At 39.5% G+C, this 22,597-nt stretch overlaps 1 protein-coding gene across 2 annotated transcripts in view; it reads right to left on the reverse strand.

Annotated features, from left to right (window-relative positions):
* The window catches only part of LOC111326128 (ubiquitin carboxyl-terminal hydrolase 32), a 30,085-nt gene that overhangs the window by 1,517 nt on the left and 5,971 nt on the right, over positions 1 to 22,597 (reverse strand). The window contains exons 12-33 of one of the 2 annotated variants that reach the window (XM_022930061.2): positions 22,470 to 22,575; positions 21,406 to 21,705; positions 20,891 to 21,031; positions 20,018 to 20,254; positions 19,642 to 19,713; positions 19,154 to 19,235; positions 10,539 to 10,619; positions 10,083 to 10,221; positions 9,146 to 9,251; positions 8,979 to 9,035; positions 8,518 to 8,564; positions 8,320 to 8,389; positions 7,895 to 7,954; positions 7,610 to 7,724; positions 7,014 to 7,165; positions 5,854 to 6,552; positions 5,337 to 5,515; positions 5,177 to 5,254; positions 2,431 to 2,670; positions 1,936 to 2,008; positions 1,473 to 1,715; positions 223 to 519 (exon numbers count right to left, since the gene is read on the reverse strand). In XM_022930061.2, coding sequence (XP_022785796.2) covers positions 223 to 519; positions 1,473 to 1,715; positions 1,936 to 2,008; positions 2,431 to 2,670; positions 5,177 to 5,254; positions 5,337 to 5,515; positions 5,854 to 6,552; positions 7,014 to 7,165; positions 7,610 to 7,724; positions 7,895 to 7,954; positions 8,320 to 8,389; positions 8,518 to 8,564; positions 8,979 to 9,035; positions 9,146 to 9,251; positions 10,083 to 10,221; positions 10,539 to 10,619; positions 19,154 to 19,235; positions 19,642 to 19,713; positions 20,018 to 20,254; positions 20,891 to 21,031; positions 21,406 to 21,705; positions 22,470 to 22,575 — 3,574 coding nt within the window. Of the gene's footprint in view, positions 1 to 222; positions 520 to 1,472; positions 1,716 to 1,935; positions 2,009 to 2,430; positions 2,671 to 5,176; positions 5,255 to 5,336; positions 5,516 to 5,853; positions 6,553 to 7,013; positions 7,166 to 7,609; positions 7,725 to 7,894; positions 7,955 to 8,319; positions 8,390 to 8,517; positions 8,565 to 8,978; positions 9,036 to 9,145; positions 9,252 to 10,082; positions 10,222 to 10,538; positions 10,620 to 19,153; positions 19,236 to 19,641; positions 19,714 to 20,017; positions 20,282 to 20,890; positions 21,032 to 21,405; positions 21,706 to 22,469; positions 22,576 to 22,597 lie in introns of both variants that reach the window. The other variant, XM_088743989.1, reaches the window with a different exon arrangement.

Here is a 22,597-nt window from a genome sequence, read left to right on the forward strand (position 1 = left end):
CGTTTGAAACATACCAAACGCATTCTCAAGGCGTTTCTCGTTTAACCTAATTAAATATTTGAGATGTACACTCGATGCATTTATGTTGTATGTGGTCAGATTCTATTGCGGGTATTTAAAAACCGTTATTCGATCTCAACATGTGGCTATGTAGCTCCGTTATTAACAGCGCCCAACCAGTATCTGGAAAGCCTAGGAAATACAAGACTGAAGAAAACATACCGACATTGCATATATACAATAGGTTGGTGTCTCTGTCTGGGAACCTTCACTCCTTAGCGCCGCCATGCTACCACTTTCACTTCTCCGTTCGTCTGCAGAATTTAGCTCCGTGACGTCAGAGTTCGTTCCATTTCCGGTGGCATCTCCAACAGGCTTCATTTCCAGCATCACTTCAGGGTGGACTTTGGCTGAGTTGAGGCTTATACAGGAGGACTGGCGCGAGGGAGGTTTGCTAGTCTGGTTTAGTTCAACCTGACTGGAACTCAGTTCCCCAGATGAGCTCTGGGAAGACGACTCCTGTTAGGATATATTTCATGTAGTAAACCTCAGTTCTGTTGGTGTCACTTTTAAAAGAAACTACTGTGTACGACTTGAAGAATATTGAAGTACGAATTCTGGGTAAGATTCTACAGAAAGAGTTCAAAGCCTCTTCAAAGTGTAAGCAGCCATGAACCATGTGTAACCCTCACAACCACATGCAAAATTGACTGAGACACTATAAAAAATTTCACTACAACGGCAATGAATCGATAAAATAAATACTATCCTCTTGTCCCCTTCTTAAAGTTGTTTGTACAAGTTGATAGATGTTCAGTGAAAAATAGGGTATCACTTCTGAGGTCATTTTAAAATATAAATGAATAAAGGCTGATAGTTTCGAAAGAAACTGTTTGGGGCTGCGTCGGTGGGAGCAACGAAATAATTTGGATATATCAACAAAGTTGAAATGGTAAATTGGCCACCGTAACGATTACAAAAGCTGACGTTTCGAGCGTTAGTCCTCCGACGAAGGGCTAACGCTTGAAACGTCAGCTTTTGTAATCGTTACGGTGGCCAGTTTACCATTTCAACTTTGTTAATATATCCAAATCATTTTAAAATATACCGTATTAATAAATATATCTTATTAGAGGTTTTTTTGTGTAGTATCGCTGAGTATTTTTAAGAGTTGTGCCGTATTTTGACTCGCCCTGCGGGCACAATATGGCACAACTCGTAAAAATACTCAGCGATACTACACAACAAAACGTCTAATAAGAGATTTATTATCCAACACGCCAAATTGTTATTTCAGTGCGGCGAATTTCGTGGATATTTCTGGTGTACAAATATCACGTGATATTTGTACTCTTCTCGTGCGTTATTTGTACTCTACGAAGCATAATTGGATAATAAAACAAGTTATGTGACCAACACTGTGACACTGACTTCAGAACCACCATGTACACAACCCTACAAAATAGCCTCACCTCGCTACCCTTGCAGGACGCTTCCTCTTTCTTGTCTCCAGGCTCCTCCTCGGGTTCAGGATCCTCGCTGCTCTTGACATTCACTGTAGTGACTCCTGTCTCTGAGTTCCCTGCGCTGTTTGGGCGAACAAATCGCTTGGCCAAGAAGGCTGAAGGGTCAAACCCTTCCATGGGAAACTGTACAACTTTATTAGACTTAACCCAGTGCCCATTCACAAACTGAAACCGCTTCAAGTGGATAATCTAAAGAACCAAATCAGACAACATAAGTGGACAGTAGTTAAAAGATGCAGACGGCTAGGATCAGCAACTTCAACAACGTCTAGGACATTAATAGAAAGAAGATCCCTTCTCAGAAAAAAAGAAAAAAAACACACTCAAGCACCACGTAGAGATCTTTTGTCATTTGAGTTACCAGTTTGGACTGCTACACAAAATAACCATAGCACAACTAAATTCTTACCAAAATTGGTGGGAGACTCCAGATATCAAGTTTCTTCACCGCTAGTCTGTGTTTCTTACATTTGTTGCAATACCTGGGTGGAATGGTTTAGACAGAGTTTTAAAGAAGTGGTTTCCATAGAAAGGGATGCGAAAGGAAATATGTGAAGGAAGATGATAGCCCATACTGTCGCGTGCTTTATTGGTAAGAGTAACTAGTGAAAGTGACTAGAATTTTGACAAACTGATCAGAAGTCCTCAGTAAAGTCAAGCGGAGAGCTGTTGGTTAGTCAAATGTTTTAAATTGGTCATCCGTGATGGGGGTGTTGTTCAGTCGAGATACTTACTTCCAGTCCCCCCCCCCCCAAAGACAAGCCCTGGTAAATTTACTCAACACACACACACAGATTATTAAACTTTGTTGCTTTCAGCCCAAGAATCCTTGAAGCAAAATAGCTCTTTGTTATTATAGTTGAGACAATTTCTCTTTGTCAAAATTTCACAGACATGTACATACCACAGCTCATCTTCCCCTAACTCTTCTTCTTTAGTAAATGCTCTGAAACATTCATACAAGTCAATAGGTTCTGTCTGCAGTTTCCTGCTTCTCTCCACACTCTCGTGTTCTTTTGACACCTTTTCCTGTGAGCTCTGGTACCTAAGATGCAGTGTGGTTGGATCCCACTCTATAGCTATGTATGAACTGCTATTGCCAAACTCCTGCTCACTGCATTTAATGACACAGCCATGGCAGAACCTACACCGTCAGCAAAGACAGAATATTGTATCAACATACATTAATTAAATGTCATTTACTTGTTATAGTAGAGTAGCAGGCTAGCTACTTGACGAGCTGACTATGTATTGACGTACATTGTGGCATAGTTGGCAGGATGGAAAGAAGTATGTCTGGATTCTAAACACCCGAATAAAGTAAGCTCAATGAACGATATTGAAAGTAGTTCAGTAAAGAATCACATCATCGAATAACATCTCGCATTCTGATTGGCTAACAAAGCGGGTTATTCAGCGTGGAATTGCGAGTTGAAAACGAGACTAAGTGATATTGTTTCGCATCTACGAATACATGACAACTATAAATAATGCTAAAAAGGCTGATAGTTTCTAAAGAAACTGTTTGGGGCTGCGTCGGTGGGGGTAACGAAATAATTTGAATGTATCAACAAAGTTGAAATGGTAAATTGGCCACCGTTACGATTATAAAAGCTGACGTTTCGAGCGTTAGCCCTTCGTCGGAGCGAATAGTGGAATTGTGGGTTGTGTCTGCTTTTAAATTCCAAGATTTAACTCTATTAATTATGGCAGGCATTCCCTTAGGTATTTAGGACCTGTGCTATGGGCTAAGCTACCTTCCCGTATTAGGACGTTGAATTCACTAGAGGGTTTTAAGAGGGCAGTTAGAGGAATGGATTTGAAAATGTTAATGGACGATGGTGGCTGTGTGGGCTGCTTGGTTTGCAGTGCATGATTCTTAGTTATATCTTAATTAGGCTCAGACAATTCATCTCCCCCCCCCCCCCACGTCTTTGCAGTGCATGATTCTTAGTTATATCTTAGTTAGGCTCAGACTATTCCTCCCCCCCCCACCCCCCCGCGTCTTAAGGTCCCCTAGCCTAATTCTGCTGACCACAAATTTTATGCTATTTATTCGTATATTTTATGCTATTTAATCGTATATTAATACTTAGTTATTCATTATTTTATTTAAATTATCTCGTTGTGTCCTTACTTAGTGGTTTTATTACTGCTATTTTATAATTGACACATGAATAAAGTTCATCATCATCAAAGGCAGAAAATGGAGCTACGTTATTGGTGGGAACATGGCAACGAGAAAAACAAGAATAAATTAGTGGAATGAAAAGCGTTCGTTGATACCTGTGGGATTTAGACTGCCGGTTTGAAAGATGAGCTTTGGTTCAAGAGTTTTACGACTTTCCGTGCTACCTAAGTGTAAGGAAAGACCGCAGATTGGGTAATTACCAAATCATTCTAAGCAACATATGGCAATCTGCGGTCTTTCCTTACACTTAGGCAGTACGGAAAGCCGTCCCACCAATAACGTTGCTCCATTTTCTGCCTTTAAAAGCACACACAACCTACAATTCCTCTATTCGCTCCGACGAAAGGCTAACGGTCGAAACGTCAGCTTTTATAATCATAATGGTGGCCAATTTACCATTTCAACTTTGTTGATATATTCAAATTATAAATAATGCTGTTCTCTCTTTTCTTTTCCCATTTTTATTCAAGTATGCGATTCAAGGAAATTCATTATTCGACTCATGAATTTCGCGTTAAAGTGAACTTGAAAACCGATATCGCACGAATCGCAAACTGTGAAATCTATGCTGTACACTGCCTACTCTTTCACAAATTTGTTTGGAGTGTAAAGCGGTGGAAGACTTGGACTTTCCTCACCGCCTTTCTTGCTCCCCATACACATAAAGAAGATCCTTCAGTATTGGACGGCGCATCTTGTACTACGCATAAAAATCAAATAATCAGGTGAATAAGCGCGCGCATTCCAAGAACAAGGTATGCCTGTTACTTGAGAATGAAATTTTTTCCTTGAAGGTAACGACTCGAGGAACGTTTTGAGTCGATGGCGTTTGAAATTGTGTGATTTTACCACAACTGTATATCGCATTGTTCCATTTGCTTGAGACTTTCTACCTATCAAGTATATAAAATATTTCCACAAGGTCGTAGTAGTAGCAAGTAGGATAAATATTGTAAGAATATACAACTTTTTTTAGAGACATGTTTCGGCATGCTTATGCCGTCTTCAATCAATGAGTAACTGAACGTGAGTAATTATATAACGGACAAGTACATGAATAAAATATTTACAGTATGATGTCAATATTTTATTCATCTACTTGTCTGTTATATAATTACTCACGTTCAGTTACTCATTGATTGAAGATGGCATAAGCATGCCGAAACATGTCTCTAAAAAAAGTTGTATATTTCTTACAATATATAAAATATACCGTGAACCGATGAAATGACGCACGTGATTAGTGTAAGCAGGCATAATTGGGGTAAGTTTGGCTCACCATATTTCTTAAAACAAGCACGATGACCTATCTTTTCCATTGCATTTTTCGAAACAGACATTCATAGGGAACACTTAAGTAAGGTTTGAAAAAAATGTTCGACAATTTTTTTTATCTGACGAATTACCTAAAGCGGCAGAAAAACATCATGTGGTGGTACAATAAAGTAAGACTGCTCACCTGTACCACGGACACCAAGCACACATAAGGCCGTCCTTCTGAACTGCCCGCAGTTCAAACGGATAGTCCCCTGCATCGCTATATACAGATGAAAACATCAAATTGGCTTTCTTTCTTTAGATACAACACCTTGTTGGATCAGAAGTAAACACCAACTTACCCATCCTTACAGTTTGTATCTCCAGGTGCTGGTGGGCTGAGCAGCCTGGCCACTTGAGTCCAGACTCCCTCATACAACTCACACTGCCTCGTTTTAGAGGAGCATGGTATAACGATAGGGATTCCAAACAAACCAGGACGATTCTTTTGTGGTGAAAGGAAATATGCATCTAAACGAATCTACACAAAGAAAAAGTGAGTGAGCGGATTGAGTGCATGTATCATTTTGTGCTACAATATCAATCTTTTACTACTCCGCTCTTGACTGCTGCCTTTCTGCTGAGTGAATAGCAACGTGAGTCGTTCTAATTTGTGGCCCTGAACACAGGGACAGAGCACTTTCAGGTACATGTACATCACTGCGAAACGTTTTGTCAACATTGAATTTGTGAAAAATGGAAGCAGAACATCTTCACAACCTTGCAAATTGTATCAAATGTGATTAAATGTTAAGAGAAAACTACAAATGCTGATCAGCAATGATTCAGTAATGACAAACTAAACAACGAATAACGTACTGTTTTCCTGTGCATTGCAACAACAAATCCGCTAAAACAGTAACCCAAATATGGTGCAGGTCCTGTTGCAGGTGTTGATGAAACACTAGAATGTCCAGAAGCAGCATTAACATTTCCAGGCGAAGAAACAGTTTGGTGATTTGGAGAATTTTCCACACTTAAACTGATGCCTGAATCAGAATTTGTATTAAAATGCCCTTCAGCTAATTCTGTTGAGGATGAAGATGAAGAAGACTTCCTTAACGTTGTAGTCAAACTAAATCCTGCCCCAAACTTGGGGCTTATTTTTTTCCGCAGTTTTGGACTTAATCTCTTGATTGGACTAGAAGAAACTTTCTTTTTGTTCTTTTTTCCATCTGCAAACCAATCTTCTTTGACTCGAAGCCGGGTTTCACTGTCCTCCGAGCTGTTTTCAGAGTTTGTTCCAGAAGATTTGCTTCCCTTCCTCTCAACTCCTTCATTGTTTGAAACAGTGCTGAAAACAGTTCCATCTCTTTGGCAGTTTGTATCATGATTCGTAACACAAAATTGCTGCTCCTCAGATGCTACAGTAGGTGAATTACATACAACCTTGTCCTCCTCTGTAGAATTGGGTCCACCACAATCATTTTCACAAGTGATTGTTGGAAGTGGGATCTCATAAGCATAGAGTATCCCAGCTAACGCTGTACGAATCTTCTGTACATCTGATGGAAGACTCTGTTGAGCAGGAGAACTTCACTGTTATCTGGAACCTAAACCTGAATCTACTCTGACTTACTGCATCTACAAAAGTATAGACTCTTCTCAGTTCAATGGCGGTTTCAGCCAAAACTCAAACAAATAAGGAGCCAGCTGCAACGGAGTTCTGAAATCTTTAACTTTCTGAGTTTTAGATGTCTTGGGTAAAAGAAGAGTGAGATCTTGACATAAGTTAAATTCATGAAGCCCTCCTAGGGGAAGGCTGTGTATTTTTTAAAAAGGGTTTACTAGGGCCAGGTTTCTCAAAAAGAAAAAGGAGCTAAGTGTATTTTCATCATAATTTGTGGATTTGAATTGATGAAGGAATCTGCCAAGAGAAGCTTGGGTCTACTCACAGACAAGCAAACTAACAGAATACAAAAACCCGCAATTTCTGGATCAACTGGAAAATAATCAAAACAGTGTTTCATGCTACCTACCTTGACAGATGCCCCAAAGATCTCAACCAGGAGAAGTTTAGAGCAAATCAGCCCACAGTATTTTGACAGCTCTCTTTTCACATCCTTGTATCTGTCATCATTATTCAACAGCAATCCGTACTTTTTGGGGGTTTTCCCCTCCAGTTGAACAACTATACACAATAGAAATTCAACCAAAGAATGAGTCAGCTACTGCTCAGCATCCGTTGCAGTACCATGTTAGAAGGGTTGCCACAACTGGAAATAGAGGGTTTGTACCCCTCCAAGCTTATAAAATTCTGTGAGTTTCCATAACCCTTCCTTTTTTTGTGTGTGTGTGTGTGTGTTTTCCTCAACCAAGGATCAAAAGTCAAGTTAACTCAAGAAAACGTGCAATCCATCAGTCCCTCAAAGCAATTCTTGCTCTTCTTCTCTCAGAGAAGTGTGAATTATTTCCTATGACTTTCCCTTGCCCAAACTGAAATTTCATAAGATTATGTTGCAGCACAAGCAGAAAAGCTAGGAGAAAAGAGCTGGCTGCCAAGCTCACCAGTTAGCATGGCAGCCTTGGCTGCAGCACCTGTGACAGCCAACTTGTGAGTTACAAACAAACTTACCAATAACTTCAACATATATAGAGTTGTCCATAGGGAGAGGCAAGGAGAGGAATGTGAATGGGTCAAACCTAACACTGACATAGCCACACTCCAAACACCTGACTTGAGACTTGAGCTGAAAATTAACCACTGACAATCACTTATGTGACACTCATAATAACTGATTCAATGCAAAACCAATACATTTCAAATTAAGAGAGAGTTTAAAATCACATTTTGAGGCAGCAAGCATAGCAGTTCTGTAGGCAAAAAAAAAAAAAAGGAGAGAAAAGGTTGAAATTTTACTTGGCCTTGAAACAGGTCCACTACAACTGACTGATTCCTCTTTAGATGATTATCCCAGGCCTGAAAAAATAACAAATCAAAAATCAATATTCTGTATGTAAGCACATTTTAACACAATGGGATTAATTTTGTTCTTTAAAACAAAAAAGAAAAACTCATCCTCATACTGTTACATTAGTTTGTCTAAACAAAATGAATGACCCCATTACAATCATAAAATTTGTCCCCTCTGAGTACCATAGAGGCCCTCTTGTTGCCAGTGCCACTTGAAGATACAGAGTCATAAGAAGGACAATCTTTTACTTGTTTGGTACTTCCTTGTTCCTTGAACCTTTCTTGTATACAATGGCATGGATGGCCTATTAATTTTAGTATTAAAAAAAAAGATTGTTAGCTTTATAAAAAAAAATCCATTCTACAGATACCTCATGCGCTACTTCTTCATCTGGTCGGCCATCACTGTCCTTAAGTTCAACATATGGTTTGAGCTGAACTCTAGGGAAAACAAAAACATCACTATTCAGTCTTCCTAGAGACATGTCACGACTGTCCAAGAAAAAAAAAACATGTTACACAATCTTGTCCAGAAAAAGGTTCATTTTAGCTAAGAAGGTAGAACACACCTGTTCAAGTCCTCATGTAAACCATCCAAGAGGAATGACAAGAATTCCTTTCAAAGAAAAGTAAATAATAGGTATCAGAATACAAGACTTGATAAAATCACATTTCTCCAACCAACATTGTATAAAATCAACACTGCTACATGTAGGTGAATCATTAAAACAGTTACTGTATGAATTTCAGAGAAAATAATTTCATGACACAAGCAGCTAAGAGTAGAAGTGTAGTAGAGGCAAGGGGGTGGAAAATCAATGGTAGATTTAGCATCCTTGTTTGCTGTAGAACTTCTTGGCAAAATTCAGTGATTTGGCCCATATTTTTTTTGGATGTAAAAGGGCAGTTAAAAGGGCTACTGCAATTACACTCTTTTTAGTGATCAGTGTCTAAAATATCATTGCAAATCATAGAATGTCTGATAAAATTACTATTCTATATTAATTTTACAAAATGCCTCTCCTCTGACCTGGGAGTCATGTTGCTGAAATCCATTAAATCTTGGAGCATACCTTCCTATTGTCCACTAAGAGACAAATAACATTGGTCAAATTACTATCAATTTGAAACTCAGTTAATAAAGTAACAGAAAATATCTAACATAAATAGTTCAAATATTGGGATGAATACACTTACCCTGAGTTTTAGTGGGGCTAGGCTGCGAGAGCTGCCACTCCACAAATCTTGAGTAAGGTCTCCATACCGACGTGCAATGTGCCCTTTCATACCAAGAGGGTTGGTCCTATAAAACACAATTTGAAATAAGATAAGATTGTCAAAATCAAGACACAAAAAAAGAGATGATCCAATGTGGTTTTGAATAATTTTTCACAATGAAAATTTATCCAAACCGCAGAATTTCTGTTCAATTGAATCTTCATATGTCAAGATGTGTAGGGCAGTGTACAAAACTAGATCAGCGTCCTATCAAGAACTGCTAAGTCGCGCCAAACTACCGACGTTGAACAATCCGCGCCTACAAGACATTGCCACTTTGATGTTTAAAGTTAAGCACAGTCTCATACCTGAGAATATTTCTGACTTATTTAATATAAAGAACACTCGATATAATTTACGGAACAGTGACTTCGAACTGCCAAGATTCAAAACTGTAAGATTTGGTAGGAATTCTATTAAATATATGGGACCTCTCATCTGGTTGAAGTTACCAAGACACCTAAGAACGATAGAAACTCTAAATTCGTTCAAGAAGAACATAATAAAAAGTCGACCTTTCAACTCTCGTTGAAATTTAAAACTTAACTAAAAAACTTAATAATCTTTTTAATTATCTACTGTAAATAACTATCATCTACATATGTAAATGTATTTGACTTTTAAATTTTTTGTGTCCCCCATTAGCTTATAGCTAAAAACATAGACACTTAAATAAAGTTTTTCATTCATTCATTCATTACCAATTACCACCAGACACTTCCCTGTGCACAAGTTAAGGTAAATATACATTGTTGTGTCAAGTTAACACCCTCCTGCCTAAAGGTTTGTCTCTTGTGAGAAAAGCTAACATATGGGGTTAAAATTGTTTTCTTGGGTTCTTTAGGAAGGTACATACCTATTTAGTTCATATAAGTGGCACTTAGTAGTGAAGTACTGTGTCAGGGGCTGGGTATTACTGAGACACTGCAGTGCAGAGTTCATAAAGCATGTGTTGCCCAAGTTACTGAGGCCTGTGGCTCCTTTTTCTGTGGGTTCTAACGGGATAAATGTCAAAACAGATTTAGTGCTCACCAAAGCTGCTCCTTCACAACGTACACAGCCCAAATAAAAACACCCACTGCTGTTCATGGTGGCAGGAAATCAACCAAAATTCACAACATGTATCATAATGCCAACACCTATAATGCCACCTTCTCACAGTTTATTTACAACATCTGTAAAAACTCTTTCTGGCTAAAGTCAACTATTCCAATATTGACAACCATTTGTCAAAAAATTGAAAACTTAAGAAACCTCTTAAATGTAACATTGATCTTTTTGAGACTATTTTCAACTGCATGTTAATACTTACCTAAATTGAGTTTCTCCCTGAGACTCCTGTTGTTCGCTAGGGAGGACATTTCTTCTGGCCAACTCATATCTCTGTTTCGAACTATAATAGTAATAGTAACAGTAATAATAGTAAAAGTATGCTGCTCTACACTGGGAGCTTAAACAGCAATACCCTGGAATCGAGATACGTCAAGTCAACAAAATTGTAGATGTCTCAGGGGGATACTCTAAGAATGTTGGAAGGACTGTTAGAGAATTGTTAGGTGCAAAGAGAGGGAGAGAAGTCCTTCGTCAGTTGCAGAAAGCTGTCCTCAGCGCCAGTCTGAACATCGCTAGAACCTTTAAGCTTCTTAGTTAGCTTAGAACTCTCGCACATGCCCGCCAAAGAGCTACTTAAAGACTCATACAGGTTTTTATGATACATTATTTATTTAAATTATTAATTTTGTGACTTTTTCCTTTTAAAGTAGATTAGCAATTTCATGTAATTTTAGTATGTAAATAAGACTTGAGGCTGGCCACAGTTGTAGTGTCCAGGCCTCCAAGTCCACGCCCAAGGCCCCAGGAGACATAGACTCGAGTATTTATTATGCACTGTAAAGTGAGAACGGGATGTCAGAAAATCTAGGAAATCGAACAAACTAAGCGAGCTGTAAGCAAACTGTATAAGCAAACTCCTGAACATTACAACCGTCAACACCTAGCCTGAGTGAGTAGGATTGGCACCCAGATGTGTATGTACTGCCATAATAATAATGGTGACAAGTAGTGTGGACGTGCTTTAAGGTTATCTGTTAAAGTCAGCTCCTTTCGAAAGCAACCCAAGTTCAGAGCGCCAAAGCATATTGTGAGAAGTGATTAGGATACTTTGCTGTGTGTTGAGCTGTTTTGCGAGACTGTGAGGTGTCTCTGGATGGGAATTGTTAGCTACATTCAATTTTGTTGGATTTGTGAGTTGTTTTATTATGGCAGAAGGATGACTACAACACCAGGCAAATGGAAGGTTGCAGTAGAGTGAACAGATGAACAGCGATTTGATGGAGTGCAAAAAGACTGCCTTGGAATTGGTGAAGTCGGACAACCCACCACGGTTGGAAAGTGGGAGAAAGATGGGTTATATGCAAGCGATGCAAGCTCAGTGGATAGAGAAGGGATATGGTAATTTGGCTCTGACCAAACAGAATTTAAGGGATCAGGCCGCCAGACTCGAGAGGTCTCTTGTTAGTGTTGTAGATATGGCGCATGCAGGGATTGGATGAGGCGAGCCAGTGCAAAGTGAACCGAGTTTACTACAAGATTTAAATCATGATGACATCACTGTAATTGTATCATAATGGAGGGCGGATGTGTGATTCTGAGCTCCCAAGTTATTGGACTTGTACTCCTCTTGTGTCTTGTTCATACCTTGAGGAAAGATAAACTAGACTAATCTTTTACCAATGAGTACTTTGGTCTACGTTTCCCACACTCTACGTCGGTTAAAGTGGCAAACTGGGATTTGAGACTCTGTACAAAATGGCGGGCACACATGCATGTCACTATTAGAGTGAAACGAGCAAACGTTACTACAGCCTATTATGCCAATTCAACCTCGACTTTTAGCCCTGTTATACAACTGTTACAGGATGTTGAACTTACCCCTGGACCAGCAAACAGCTCTATTAGAAACAAGTCTAAAATGTCAAATGGCAATGTGAAGGTTGCACATCTTAACGTTCGCTCGCTTAAATGCCGTGAGCATTTCGTTCTTGTAAAGGAAGCGGTACTGGAAAATAAGTTTGACATATTTACCGTATCCGAAACATGGCTCAACAGTTCAGTTACAGATTTGGAAATAGAAATTCCTGGCTATGTTATCTACCATATCGACCGACAGGTGCAGATTGGCGGTGGAGTTGGTGCTTATGTCTCACGAAATTACAGGACGGAGTACTTGAGTGATATATCTCTTATCACGGCCTCTGGCTTTCACCAACTGTGGCTAAAAGTCCTCGTCAGGAACATGAAGTCTTTCATTGTCTGTACAACCTATAGACCACCGGACACATCGTTATCTTGTTTCGATTCAGATCTCACAGAGAACTTTATTTATGGCTCGCCGTTCAATGTTCCAATTTATCTATTGGGAGATTTGAACTGCAGACTTGAGAATAGCAACGATCCTGGAGCTAATGCCCTTGTTAATTTCTGCCATTCCTATAACTTGTCAATATTGATCAACACGCCAACACGAGTTACAGAGACTTTGAAATCAATTCTAGATGTTTTCCTTGCATCGGACACAAGACAAGTTCAAACAGCCACAGTTATGGAAAGCTCTATTAGAGACCATGACTTGGTTTATGTCACCTTAAAATTGAAGAAGGTGCGCTCCAAACCCATCTATATTACAACCAGAAGTTTTAAACACTACAGTCCTGTTGATTTCAGCAATGACATATCACTGGCACCATGGTACAAAGTTGATGTTTTCGACGATGTCGAGCACAAACTTTATGCACTTGATTCGCTATTTACTGAGATACTCGACCGCCATGCTCCAGTTAAAACCTTTAAAGCACGCTGTAAACCAAATCCATACGTAACAGACAACATCCGCGGATTGATGAAGATCAGGGATGATTGGCGTAAGAAAGCAAAGAAAACAAATGATCCGCTATCTTGGACTACCTACAGATATTTCAGACAGGAAGTAAAGAGGGAAATCAGAATTGCTGAACATGAATTTGTTGCCGAACAAACCCAGAGGAATCCAAATAACACCAATAATATCTGGAAAGCAATTCGCTGGTGGATCTCCAGTAAATCTACATCTCAGCGAACATACAGTAAGAGCGACAAAGCTGTTGCAGACGAATTTAATCAGCTTTTCCTATCTGTTGGTCAGAGCACTGCTGACAAAATTACGTCCCTGGCTAATGAATGCAACCTAATCCATACGCTCTCTCCAATATGCTCTCTCTGACCAGTTCACACTGAATACCACTGATTATAAACAAATAGAATGTATAATAGCAGCGATGCCTTCAAACAAGGCCCCAGGGATAGACAAAATCCCGATTTGTATCATCAAGGATTGTCTTAATCCAATGGTTCATCCAATAACGTCTATTGTTAATGCATCCTTTCAAAACTGTGTTTTTCCATCAAAATGGAAAACAGCTGTGGTTACACCAATCCCAAAAGAGGGCGACCAGGAACAGGCAAACAATAATAGACCCATCTCACTTATACCAGTCTTATCAAAGGTTTGCGAAAAGGTAGTACATAATCAGCTCACCTCGTATCTGCAATTGAATGACACCCTATCAAAGAGCCAAAGCGGTAACAAGAGATGGCATTCATGCAAAACATCTGTGATTGAAACAACTGACACAATTCTTAACGCCATTGACAAAAAGAAGTTAACGGCAGTTGTTCTATTAGATATGAGCAAAGCCTTCAATAGCTTCAATCACGACACGTTAATTTTAAAATTGCAAGATGTTGGAATTTCCAGTGACGCTCTCCAATGGTTTCATAGTTACCTAAGCAACAGGACACAAGTAGTACGAATCCATTCAATGCTATCTGAGCCTTTGTCTGTGATCAACGACGTCCCTCAAGGAAGCATCTTAGGCCCACTACTATTTAGCATATATACGAACGATCTTCCATCGATCCCACAGAAATGCAGCACTCAGAGTTATGTAGATGATACAAAACTCATCACTTCCTTCGAACTTAAAGGCAACCTGGATGCAATTGCTGATTTGGAAGACTTGTTTAAAATAGGAGAATGGTGTTCCAACAACCAATAGCGCTTTATACTAATGACGTCATGAGATTTTAGACCCCCCGCGTGACTCAGACAAACAAACTCTACTTCTTTGAGAGCTCCAAGGGAAATGGCGAGTAGTTCGCTTATTCCCTTACAGTTCTGACCGACGAGGACAGCGTTCCTGGCTCCAAATTTGAAAGAGAACCGGAAGAATACACTGCAGACCAGCTAAAACGGTGGTTAAAATGTATGGGCTTAAAATTAAGCGGTAAACGAGAAGATCTTGTACAGACTGTGTGAGATGCGGGAATTATCACACCCTTGATCCGGCAATCGATCATGGAAAATGGTTTGCTGCCAAAGTTCTTCAAGAAAATTCTGATGCATACAATGTAAAAAGGGGGTTGACAGGCCTACACGACTCCCTAGCGAGTGTTTAGAATAGCCTGTTCAAAGTTTGGCCCTCACGAGTATGTCTTTGAGCGATCGCCCTCTTTTGTAAGATACGAGCGGCCGATTGTGGTATATTGCGCTAAATACTGGTTGTGTTTCTATTAAATGCCAGTTCATGTAGTTTATGTAATTGATGTTCGTGCAGTTGTCATTGAATAATTTCTGTTTCTTTGACGTTGAATTTTCTCTTTCTTTCGGTGCTTTCCTCTTAGGAGCATGTGCTCAACTTACTTGCGCTGGTCTAAGATTTGCCTTCAGTGGATCGGGAAATTCGGCTGTTGGACCTTTTTCGGCGGGCCAGTGAAGAGCACAAATATAACTTAAGTGTTTCTTGTTATATTTTTCTCCATAAAAAAACTCACATGGACAAGCCGCTAGCCAACGCTTGCACTTTGCCATGTCTCACGAAGGTTTTGGTAGGAATGAATACTTTCTTCCACGATTCCTTTCTCTCTTTGAGTGATTTTGGCCATTTATCTGCATATTTTGAGTCTGTCTTACACTCACCCCAACAACAGAATTTGGTACCAACCACACCGCTTCCTTTTAGAACGCCAAGTCATTTTTTGACGAAATTTTCCGTCGTTTTGTTTTAATTTTACAGCTCTCGCTCATACATTTCATTAAGCTGGTCGCAATGTTTGTCTGAGTCTGTGCAGGGGGTCTCATAGATTATCACGTAGCAAAATCTATTTTTAGTAATAGTATAAAGCGCTATTGTTACTTAACCCTGGCAAAACCAAGCTGATGATATTTGGCAGCAGGCAGATGCGTGCAAAATTGCAATTTCGCTCACTTTCCTTTATGGGTGAGGACATTGACCCCGCTGACACCGCCAAAGACCTTGGTGTGATTTTGGATTCTAATTTAACTTACGATGAACACATAATTAAGACCGCTTCCTCGTGCATGTCCCGCCTTGGCCAAATAAACCGTGTCAAGCATGTTTCCGACAAACGTACACTTTTGATGATTATTAATTCCTTAGTTTTCAGCAGGTTATTTTATTGTTCCAATGTTTGGTCAAATACCTCAAAATGTAATGTTAACAAGTTACAAGCGGTGCAGAACTTCGTATGCCACATTGTTAGTAGTGCGCATAAATTTGACCACGTTACACCAATTCGCAAGGAACTAAATTGGCTTTCAGTTCAAAGCCAGCTTTACTACCGGAACGCTACTATGGCCTTTAGATGCATGACTGGTCAGGCTCCAGATTACCTCTCATCAAAATTCATAAAGCGAGCCGAGGTTAGTTGATGTAGCACCAGAAATTTGCAGCTTTTGCAAATTCCATTCTTTAGAACAGCTAGCGGTCAGAGAACATTTTTCTATAGAACTGTAAACTTATGGAACTCTTTGGATAATTCCTCTAAACTGTGCAACTCCATTAATGTTTTTAAAAAATGTTTAAGGACCAAATTACTCAAAGAGTTGTAATTTTATTTGTATATTTGACTGTATACTTTTATTTTTCTTTTAGAACATTCAGATTTTAAAACATCTTCAATTGTAAATAGGATTTTTTAATTGTAATAGGATTATTTTTATAACATTGTCTTTGAAAAGCCCCTTGGGGAAAGTCAATAAAGTATGTATGTATGTATGTATCACTGCTGAGATATAAAATGCTAATTTGCTAGAAAACAGGACTGAAGTTAGTGAGCCGCGATGAGAAGAGCCTGCAAATTTGCATACACAAGATCAGCCTGAAGAGATGATTAACACCTTGAATGATTCCCAATGGGAGCTGTTGGAACAATCGTCACTGTTACTCGCTTTAGTGGACATGCGTGCGGGTGAATATTCAAACTGGACCATAGATACACGCATAAAACAAAAGCCAACTAAAAGCGACCTAAAGTCCACCAATAATGTGATCACTGTGCTAATGGAGCAGGAAAAAGTGACACCTATGGACAATCTGTTCATGTATATATGGCTTGCTAACTGTATTCTGTACTCTCTAGTAGCGGCATTTCTTGTGTTGAAAGGATGGAAAAAGAACACAAAGGACAAAGAGACAAAGGAAATTCGGGGTAGTGAGAATTGGAAAAGTGCTTATTCAGTGTCAGAGATGGGAGAAAAAAGATTTCTAAAGCAACAGCAGAGTTGGAGAGGCTAAAGAAAAACTGGAAGTTGACCAAAAAGGGAAAGAAAAACCGTGCTCTTTTGCAAAAAGAATGTGGTTTGTCGTCAGCATCATCCCTTGTGAGCTATATTGAGAGGCAGAAGTCAGTGCTTCAAAAATTAAAGGCTAGTTTTGGTAGAAGGAAAAGGCAAGAGGAAGCCAAACAACTAAACTGCAAGTTTACAGAAGACCCTGGCTGCATACATACAACCATCACAAAGATTGCCGCAGAAGACCCAGACAATGCTTGACCAAAATACAAGAAGGAATGTGAAAACCAGGATAGAGTAAATAAGGGCATGTTTAGTGACATTAATGAAGCCGAAGGGTTTTGGAGAGCATTATGGGAAGAGAATAGGTCTGGAGACGAAAATGCTGAGTGGCTTGAGGAAGTAGAGATTGCATTTAGTGAAAGAGGCTTGGGGCCTAACAAAGGTGGAAGCTGTTAAGGTCATAATGAAAAAGAAGAATTGGAGTGCACCAGGTCCGGATAGGGTAGTAAACTATTGGTGGAAATGTGCATACTCACTACATGAAGGCATGGTATCTGAGTTTAAAGTGGTTGCAGATACCTTAACAACACACCCTGAATGGTTTACAGAGGGAAAGACCAGTCTGTTACCGAAGCCAGGCGAGTTTACAAGTGAAAATCAGTGCCCTACTACATGCCTCAATACATCATACATGTGGTTCACCCCATGTGTCTTGGGTCCTATGGATGAACATGTGGACAAGTATGAGCTAATGGAAAAGAGCCAGAGAGGAGCAAAAGAGAAATGTAGTGGAATAAATGATAATCTTATGATATCGTATGGTTACGTTGGACTGTCATTGAAACAAGCGTAACCTCAGTGTTGCATGGATAGATGTGCACAAGGCATATGACTGTATTGACCATGATTGGTTGAGGAAGATCATGTGGCTCCACAAGTTTCCGAAATGGATTTGTCAGGTTGTCAGTAAGCTATGTGATAGCTGGAACACAAAGATTGCAGCACACACCATGAAGGGAAACGAACTGTCACCACCCATATGGTTCAACAGAGGCCTCCCACAGGGGGATGCACTATGTCTGCGCCTGTTTACTCTAAGCATTAACCCTGTTGCATGAAGTTACGCTCCGCTGAAGGGTATAGGCTTTCAAAGCCTATTGCATCCAAGGTCACCAATCTCCCCTATGTCGATGATCTTAAGGTGTTCACAACGTCTGAAGGAAAGCTGAACAGGGTGCTGAAGATGGCGAAAACAGTGATGGAAAATGTAGGACTTTAGTGGAACCCAAAAAAGTGCAATGTCTTGCACGCACAGCGCAGAGTAGTGTCTGAGACCTCAAATGGGTTCACTGATGGTCAGGCTGCAATCAACTGTTTGAAAGAAGATGCACAGCATTGCTTCTTGGGAATACTGGAGCGCCCATTACAGGAGGAGAAACTAGCTCTAGACATTGCAGCTCGTGCTTACTCACAGAGGTTATCAGTTATTTGGTCTAACCCCTCTCGGATAAGAACAAAGTCACGGCTACCAACCAGCTTGCATTGCCGGTGTTGTCATATCCCATGTGGTCTCAGCAATGATGTGTAACTGACCTTCGTAACATCAACAGGGAATCTCCATAAAATCATCTGCGAGAATGGCAGGAAGCACCCACTTGGGTCAACCGCACTCTTGTATCTCCCTAGACACCCTGGGGGGAAGGGGGGGGGGTGGTGGTGTTAAGTCAGTGGAGGCTAAATACAAGCAGACTAAAATTAAGTCAGCTGTTAAGTTATACAGAAATGAAGATCCCATCATGGGTCTAGTGCACGCTTTTGAAGAACAAGCTGCTGTTAAAGGGCAAAGGTCACTCATGAAAGAGGCAGGGAAATTTGCTGAAGAATTGGGGGTCTCTCTGAATTTGTTGTACCCCTACCTGAAGCTGTATGATGAGGAAGACAAGGAAGTGTTGAAGGAGAAGATTAAGGATAAGTTAAAGCAGAGAGTTAGAGGTCAGTACACCAAAAAAATCAGAGGAGAGAGGTGGCAAGGAAAGCTTTTAACTTCCAGATGGTATGATGAAGACTTGAGTAGACAAGAATGTTTTGTGTGGATGACGACCTGGCAACGTGTGCTGACTCATACGATTGTGGGTATGATGGAGCTATATGAGCAGATGCTACCAACAAAGGTATAATCCTATTATAAGATTGGTACCACCCCTGCAAACACCACCACTTGTAGGTTGTGTGGGAAAGGAACAGAGAGTATGGCACACATGATCGCAGGATGTTCAACGTTGGCCTAAAGTACACACCTTCAATAAGAACAGCATGGTTGTCAGTGATTCCTAACTTCTCCAGGGAAGAACTGTCTTCTTCTAAAAGCCGTAGTTTATTCTGTGCAAACAATAAAGTAAATTACATTGGTGAATTCAACTGACTCAAAACAGAAAAAAAGCTTATAAAATTAATTCAAATTAGCACTGTTCAAATTATAAAGTGGGTCCTGACATTCTGGATTCAAATGACCATGTAATTCTAACAAAACATTCACTGACTTACTTTCATGTTAATGACAATGTTGTTTTTCTTTTTCCTATAATGATGTATTTTTCACTTAAATTGACAGAATATAATCTGCCATGAGAAACTGAATCTCTCTAATTTGCCAAGACAAGGCAATTTCTCACAGATGTTAACTGCATAACAAGTTAAACAGTCAAGCGGACAGTAATTTCATAAGTAAATGAAACAATTGTTTGGTCATTCAGTTTGTTGATCAACAATTCCACTACATAAATACCTCATCTTCCAAACTCCAGAGTCTCATGTCTTCTATACGGAGTCTGAGCCGTGCACAGAGATAGTCGTAAACCTGAAAGTAACAAATATTAAATCGTATAATCTACAGGTGCATGGCAGTAACACAAGTGGCGTGTAATAGATTAGTGACATAGAAGTGTAAAACATGCAAAATAATCTAGAATGGAAATGATACACACATGCAAATAAATTTTCTTTACGGCCAGAAAATCCTCCATACATCAATCGATCCAGAGCAGAATAGCCAAGAGTGAGACAATGCCTAAGAACTTACTCTGTTCAGTGCCTTTGACATCAACAACGAAGTATCACTTACATAAACTACAGAAAATAACATTACTTCCCATTCAACTAACCTGTTGTAATGTGTTCATCCGACTAAAAGATGCCACATATGCAAGGTACCTTTTGGGTGGGGCATGAGGGGTGGTAAGTGAACTGGCACCAAACCCAAAGGTACTTAGTCCAAATCCAACTCCAGTCCATGTTGTAATTCCCCCTCTTGTGGGGGGAGGGGCATGTCGAAACAGTCGCAGACTAATTGGATAGAGCTCTAATTCTGGGGTTGGATCACCATTTGTAGGAGTGATGACCTGTTCAATACGCAAACCATTAATGACCTAGTTGTAAAAAATGAGCACATTATCCATAACTGATCCTTGACATACTCTACAACTACCCCCCCACAAAAAAAACAACAAAACAAAACAAACCAAATAAAATATTTTACTCCTTTAGTGTAACACAACTCTGTTGACATTTCTCCTCATTTTTGACAAGTAATAACAAAGCACTCAAGTTAACATGAGGCAGAATGCAGTACCAATGTGCAAGTTTGTGGGATCACAAATTATTTAAGTATACCAAGAAAAAGGACACAAAGTTATGCATTAAAAAACGCAGGAAGATACAGTTTATTGTTATGCACTATTTACAAAATTTATAACATCAACAGTGTATACAAAAGGAAAAAATTCCATCAATTAAAGTAAAAAAAAAATATTACACTACGCAGCCAAGATAAAATGTGCTCAGTGACCAAAATAGCATTGGCTTCATGTTGGTCACTGACACTGATACGAGTCTCTTACAATTGCACAACCTTAATCACAAATAAATGAAGTAGACAATTGATGTAGTACCCAATGAGTAGAATTACTGTGTCGACACTACAATCAAGAAGACAGACAATTAATGATACAATTTTTAATTAGTAACAATAGTGTTACCGTTCTTGGAAGGGCTGGTCCACCCCCATACCACTGCTGAAGAGCTCTCCATACAGGCTCTGGTATGATCTCGAAGTCCCTTCCTCTGCATAAAGGGATGTTACGCTTCAACTTTCCTCCTTCACCAGTTAAAATCATAACCTAAAGTAACAGATGTACACTTGTAACTAAATCATTCTTTGGATTAATTATTACACTGGCATCCACAACCCAATTCATTGACACCTGTTAAGAACAGTATATTTATTATGGTTTCTGCACATTACTTTGATCAGCGGCTTACCAGTTAAATTCAACATATTTATTACAATATTTTATTAGCAAGATTTTTCCTTATTAGGTTCCTGAATCACTAGCTTTTCTCAACATATGACAGTTAAGCACCTTAAAACAGTTCATTCAGATGATGCTACGTGTGTATCTTAGATAAACAACTCATGACCTTATCATGTGCATGGCTTAATTTAAAAGGAAAAAAAAGTTTACTTTATCAAATAAGAGCTGTCAGAGCTCACCTTTCTTGTCTCAGGTTCTACAAGTGGTACATTATCAACAGGACCGGGTGCTTGTGTAGCCAATGCTACTGTTCCCTGTGAACAGTGACCATTCATGGTTCCAGTTGGACTAACTGCCTTACTACCCTGGTTGTACATTGGATGAGATTCGCGTCGTCCCAACGATCTGGTTTTTAAAACAGAGTCACCAGTCCAAGCTTGTCCTTGGTTGCCAGAGGAGGAATTATAAACTTGGTTTATTCTTGTTGGCAATGTACCATTCTTATGAAGATTCCCCGTGGATGACCGTCTGATATAAGGCTATAAAATTGCAATAAAAGTAGTATGCAGATATCAAATAGCACTTAATCCAACCTAAGATTCTGAAGAACAAGCTGACCATTTGGATGGTTGTTTGAAGTTTTAACTACACTACCAGAGAAGGACTCCTCTAGAAAAAAAAAAAAGAAATGGAATGTGGGTAGACTGAACACAGGAATGTATGATGCACGATCCTCGCAGTAGATAGCACTATTTAAGCAATAGCGAAATTCAGACCTGAAAAAAATCAGGCCTGTACGGGACTCGAACCACTGACCTCTGCGATACTAGTGCAGCGCTCTAACCAATTGAGCTAACAAGCCAACTGAGAGCAGGCCGTTAAGTTGATTCGTAATGAACCCGTGAAAGTGATAAATGAGATAGAATAAATATATGAAAATCATATATTGAACTGCGGTATTTGATACGTATGATGCACGATCCTCGCAGTAGATAGCGCTATTTAAGCAATTTCGCTATTGCTTAAATAGCGCTATCTACTGCGAGGATCGTGCATCATACGTATCAAATACCGCAGTTCAATATATGATTTTCATATATTTATTCTATCTCATTGAACACAGGAATATTTACAAAAGATAATTTCAGAGGCCAGAACCAGATGATAATTTGAGAACATATAATTTCAGGGCATGGGATTTTGATAAGGTGGCCTTCATCAAGTTGTCTGCTCACAAGTCTTTATTAAGAGATCTTTGATTGTATTATTAGTCAGGTATAATTTACAGAATACAACAACAAACCTGATAACTGACATACTCTTTCCAGATGCGCCACCAAGAAATAGCTACAAGATACCAAATGGTACCAGGACTGAGGTCATGCTGGTACTCGCGCTCAAGCCAACCTCTGTAAAAAGAATAAAAAACCC

The sequence above is a fragment of the Stylophora pistillata genome, chromosome 13 (assembly GCF_964205215.1).
Source record: "Stylophora pistillata chromosome 13, jaStyPist1.2, whole genome shotgun sequence".
Taxonomy (NCBI): Eukaryota; Metazoa; Cnidaria; class Anthozoa; order Scleractinia; family Pocilloporidae; genus Stylophora; species Stylophora pistillata.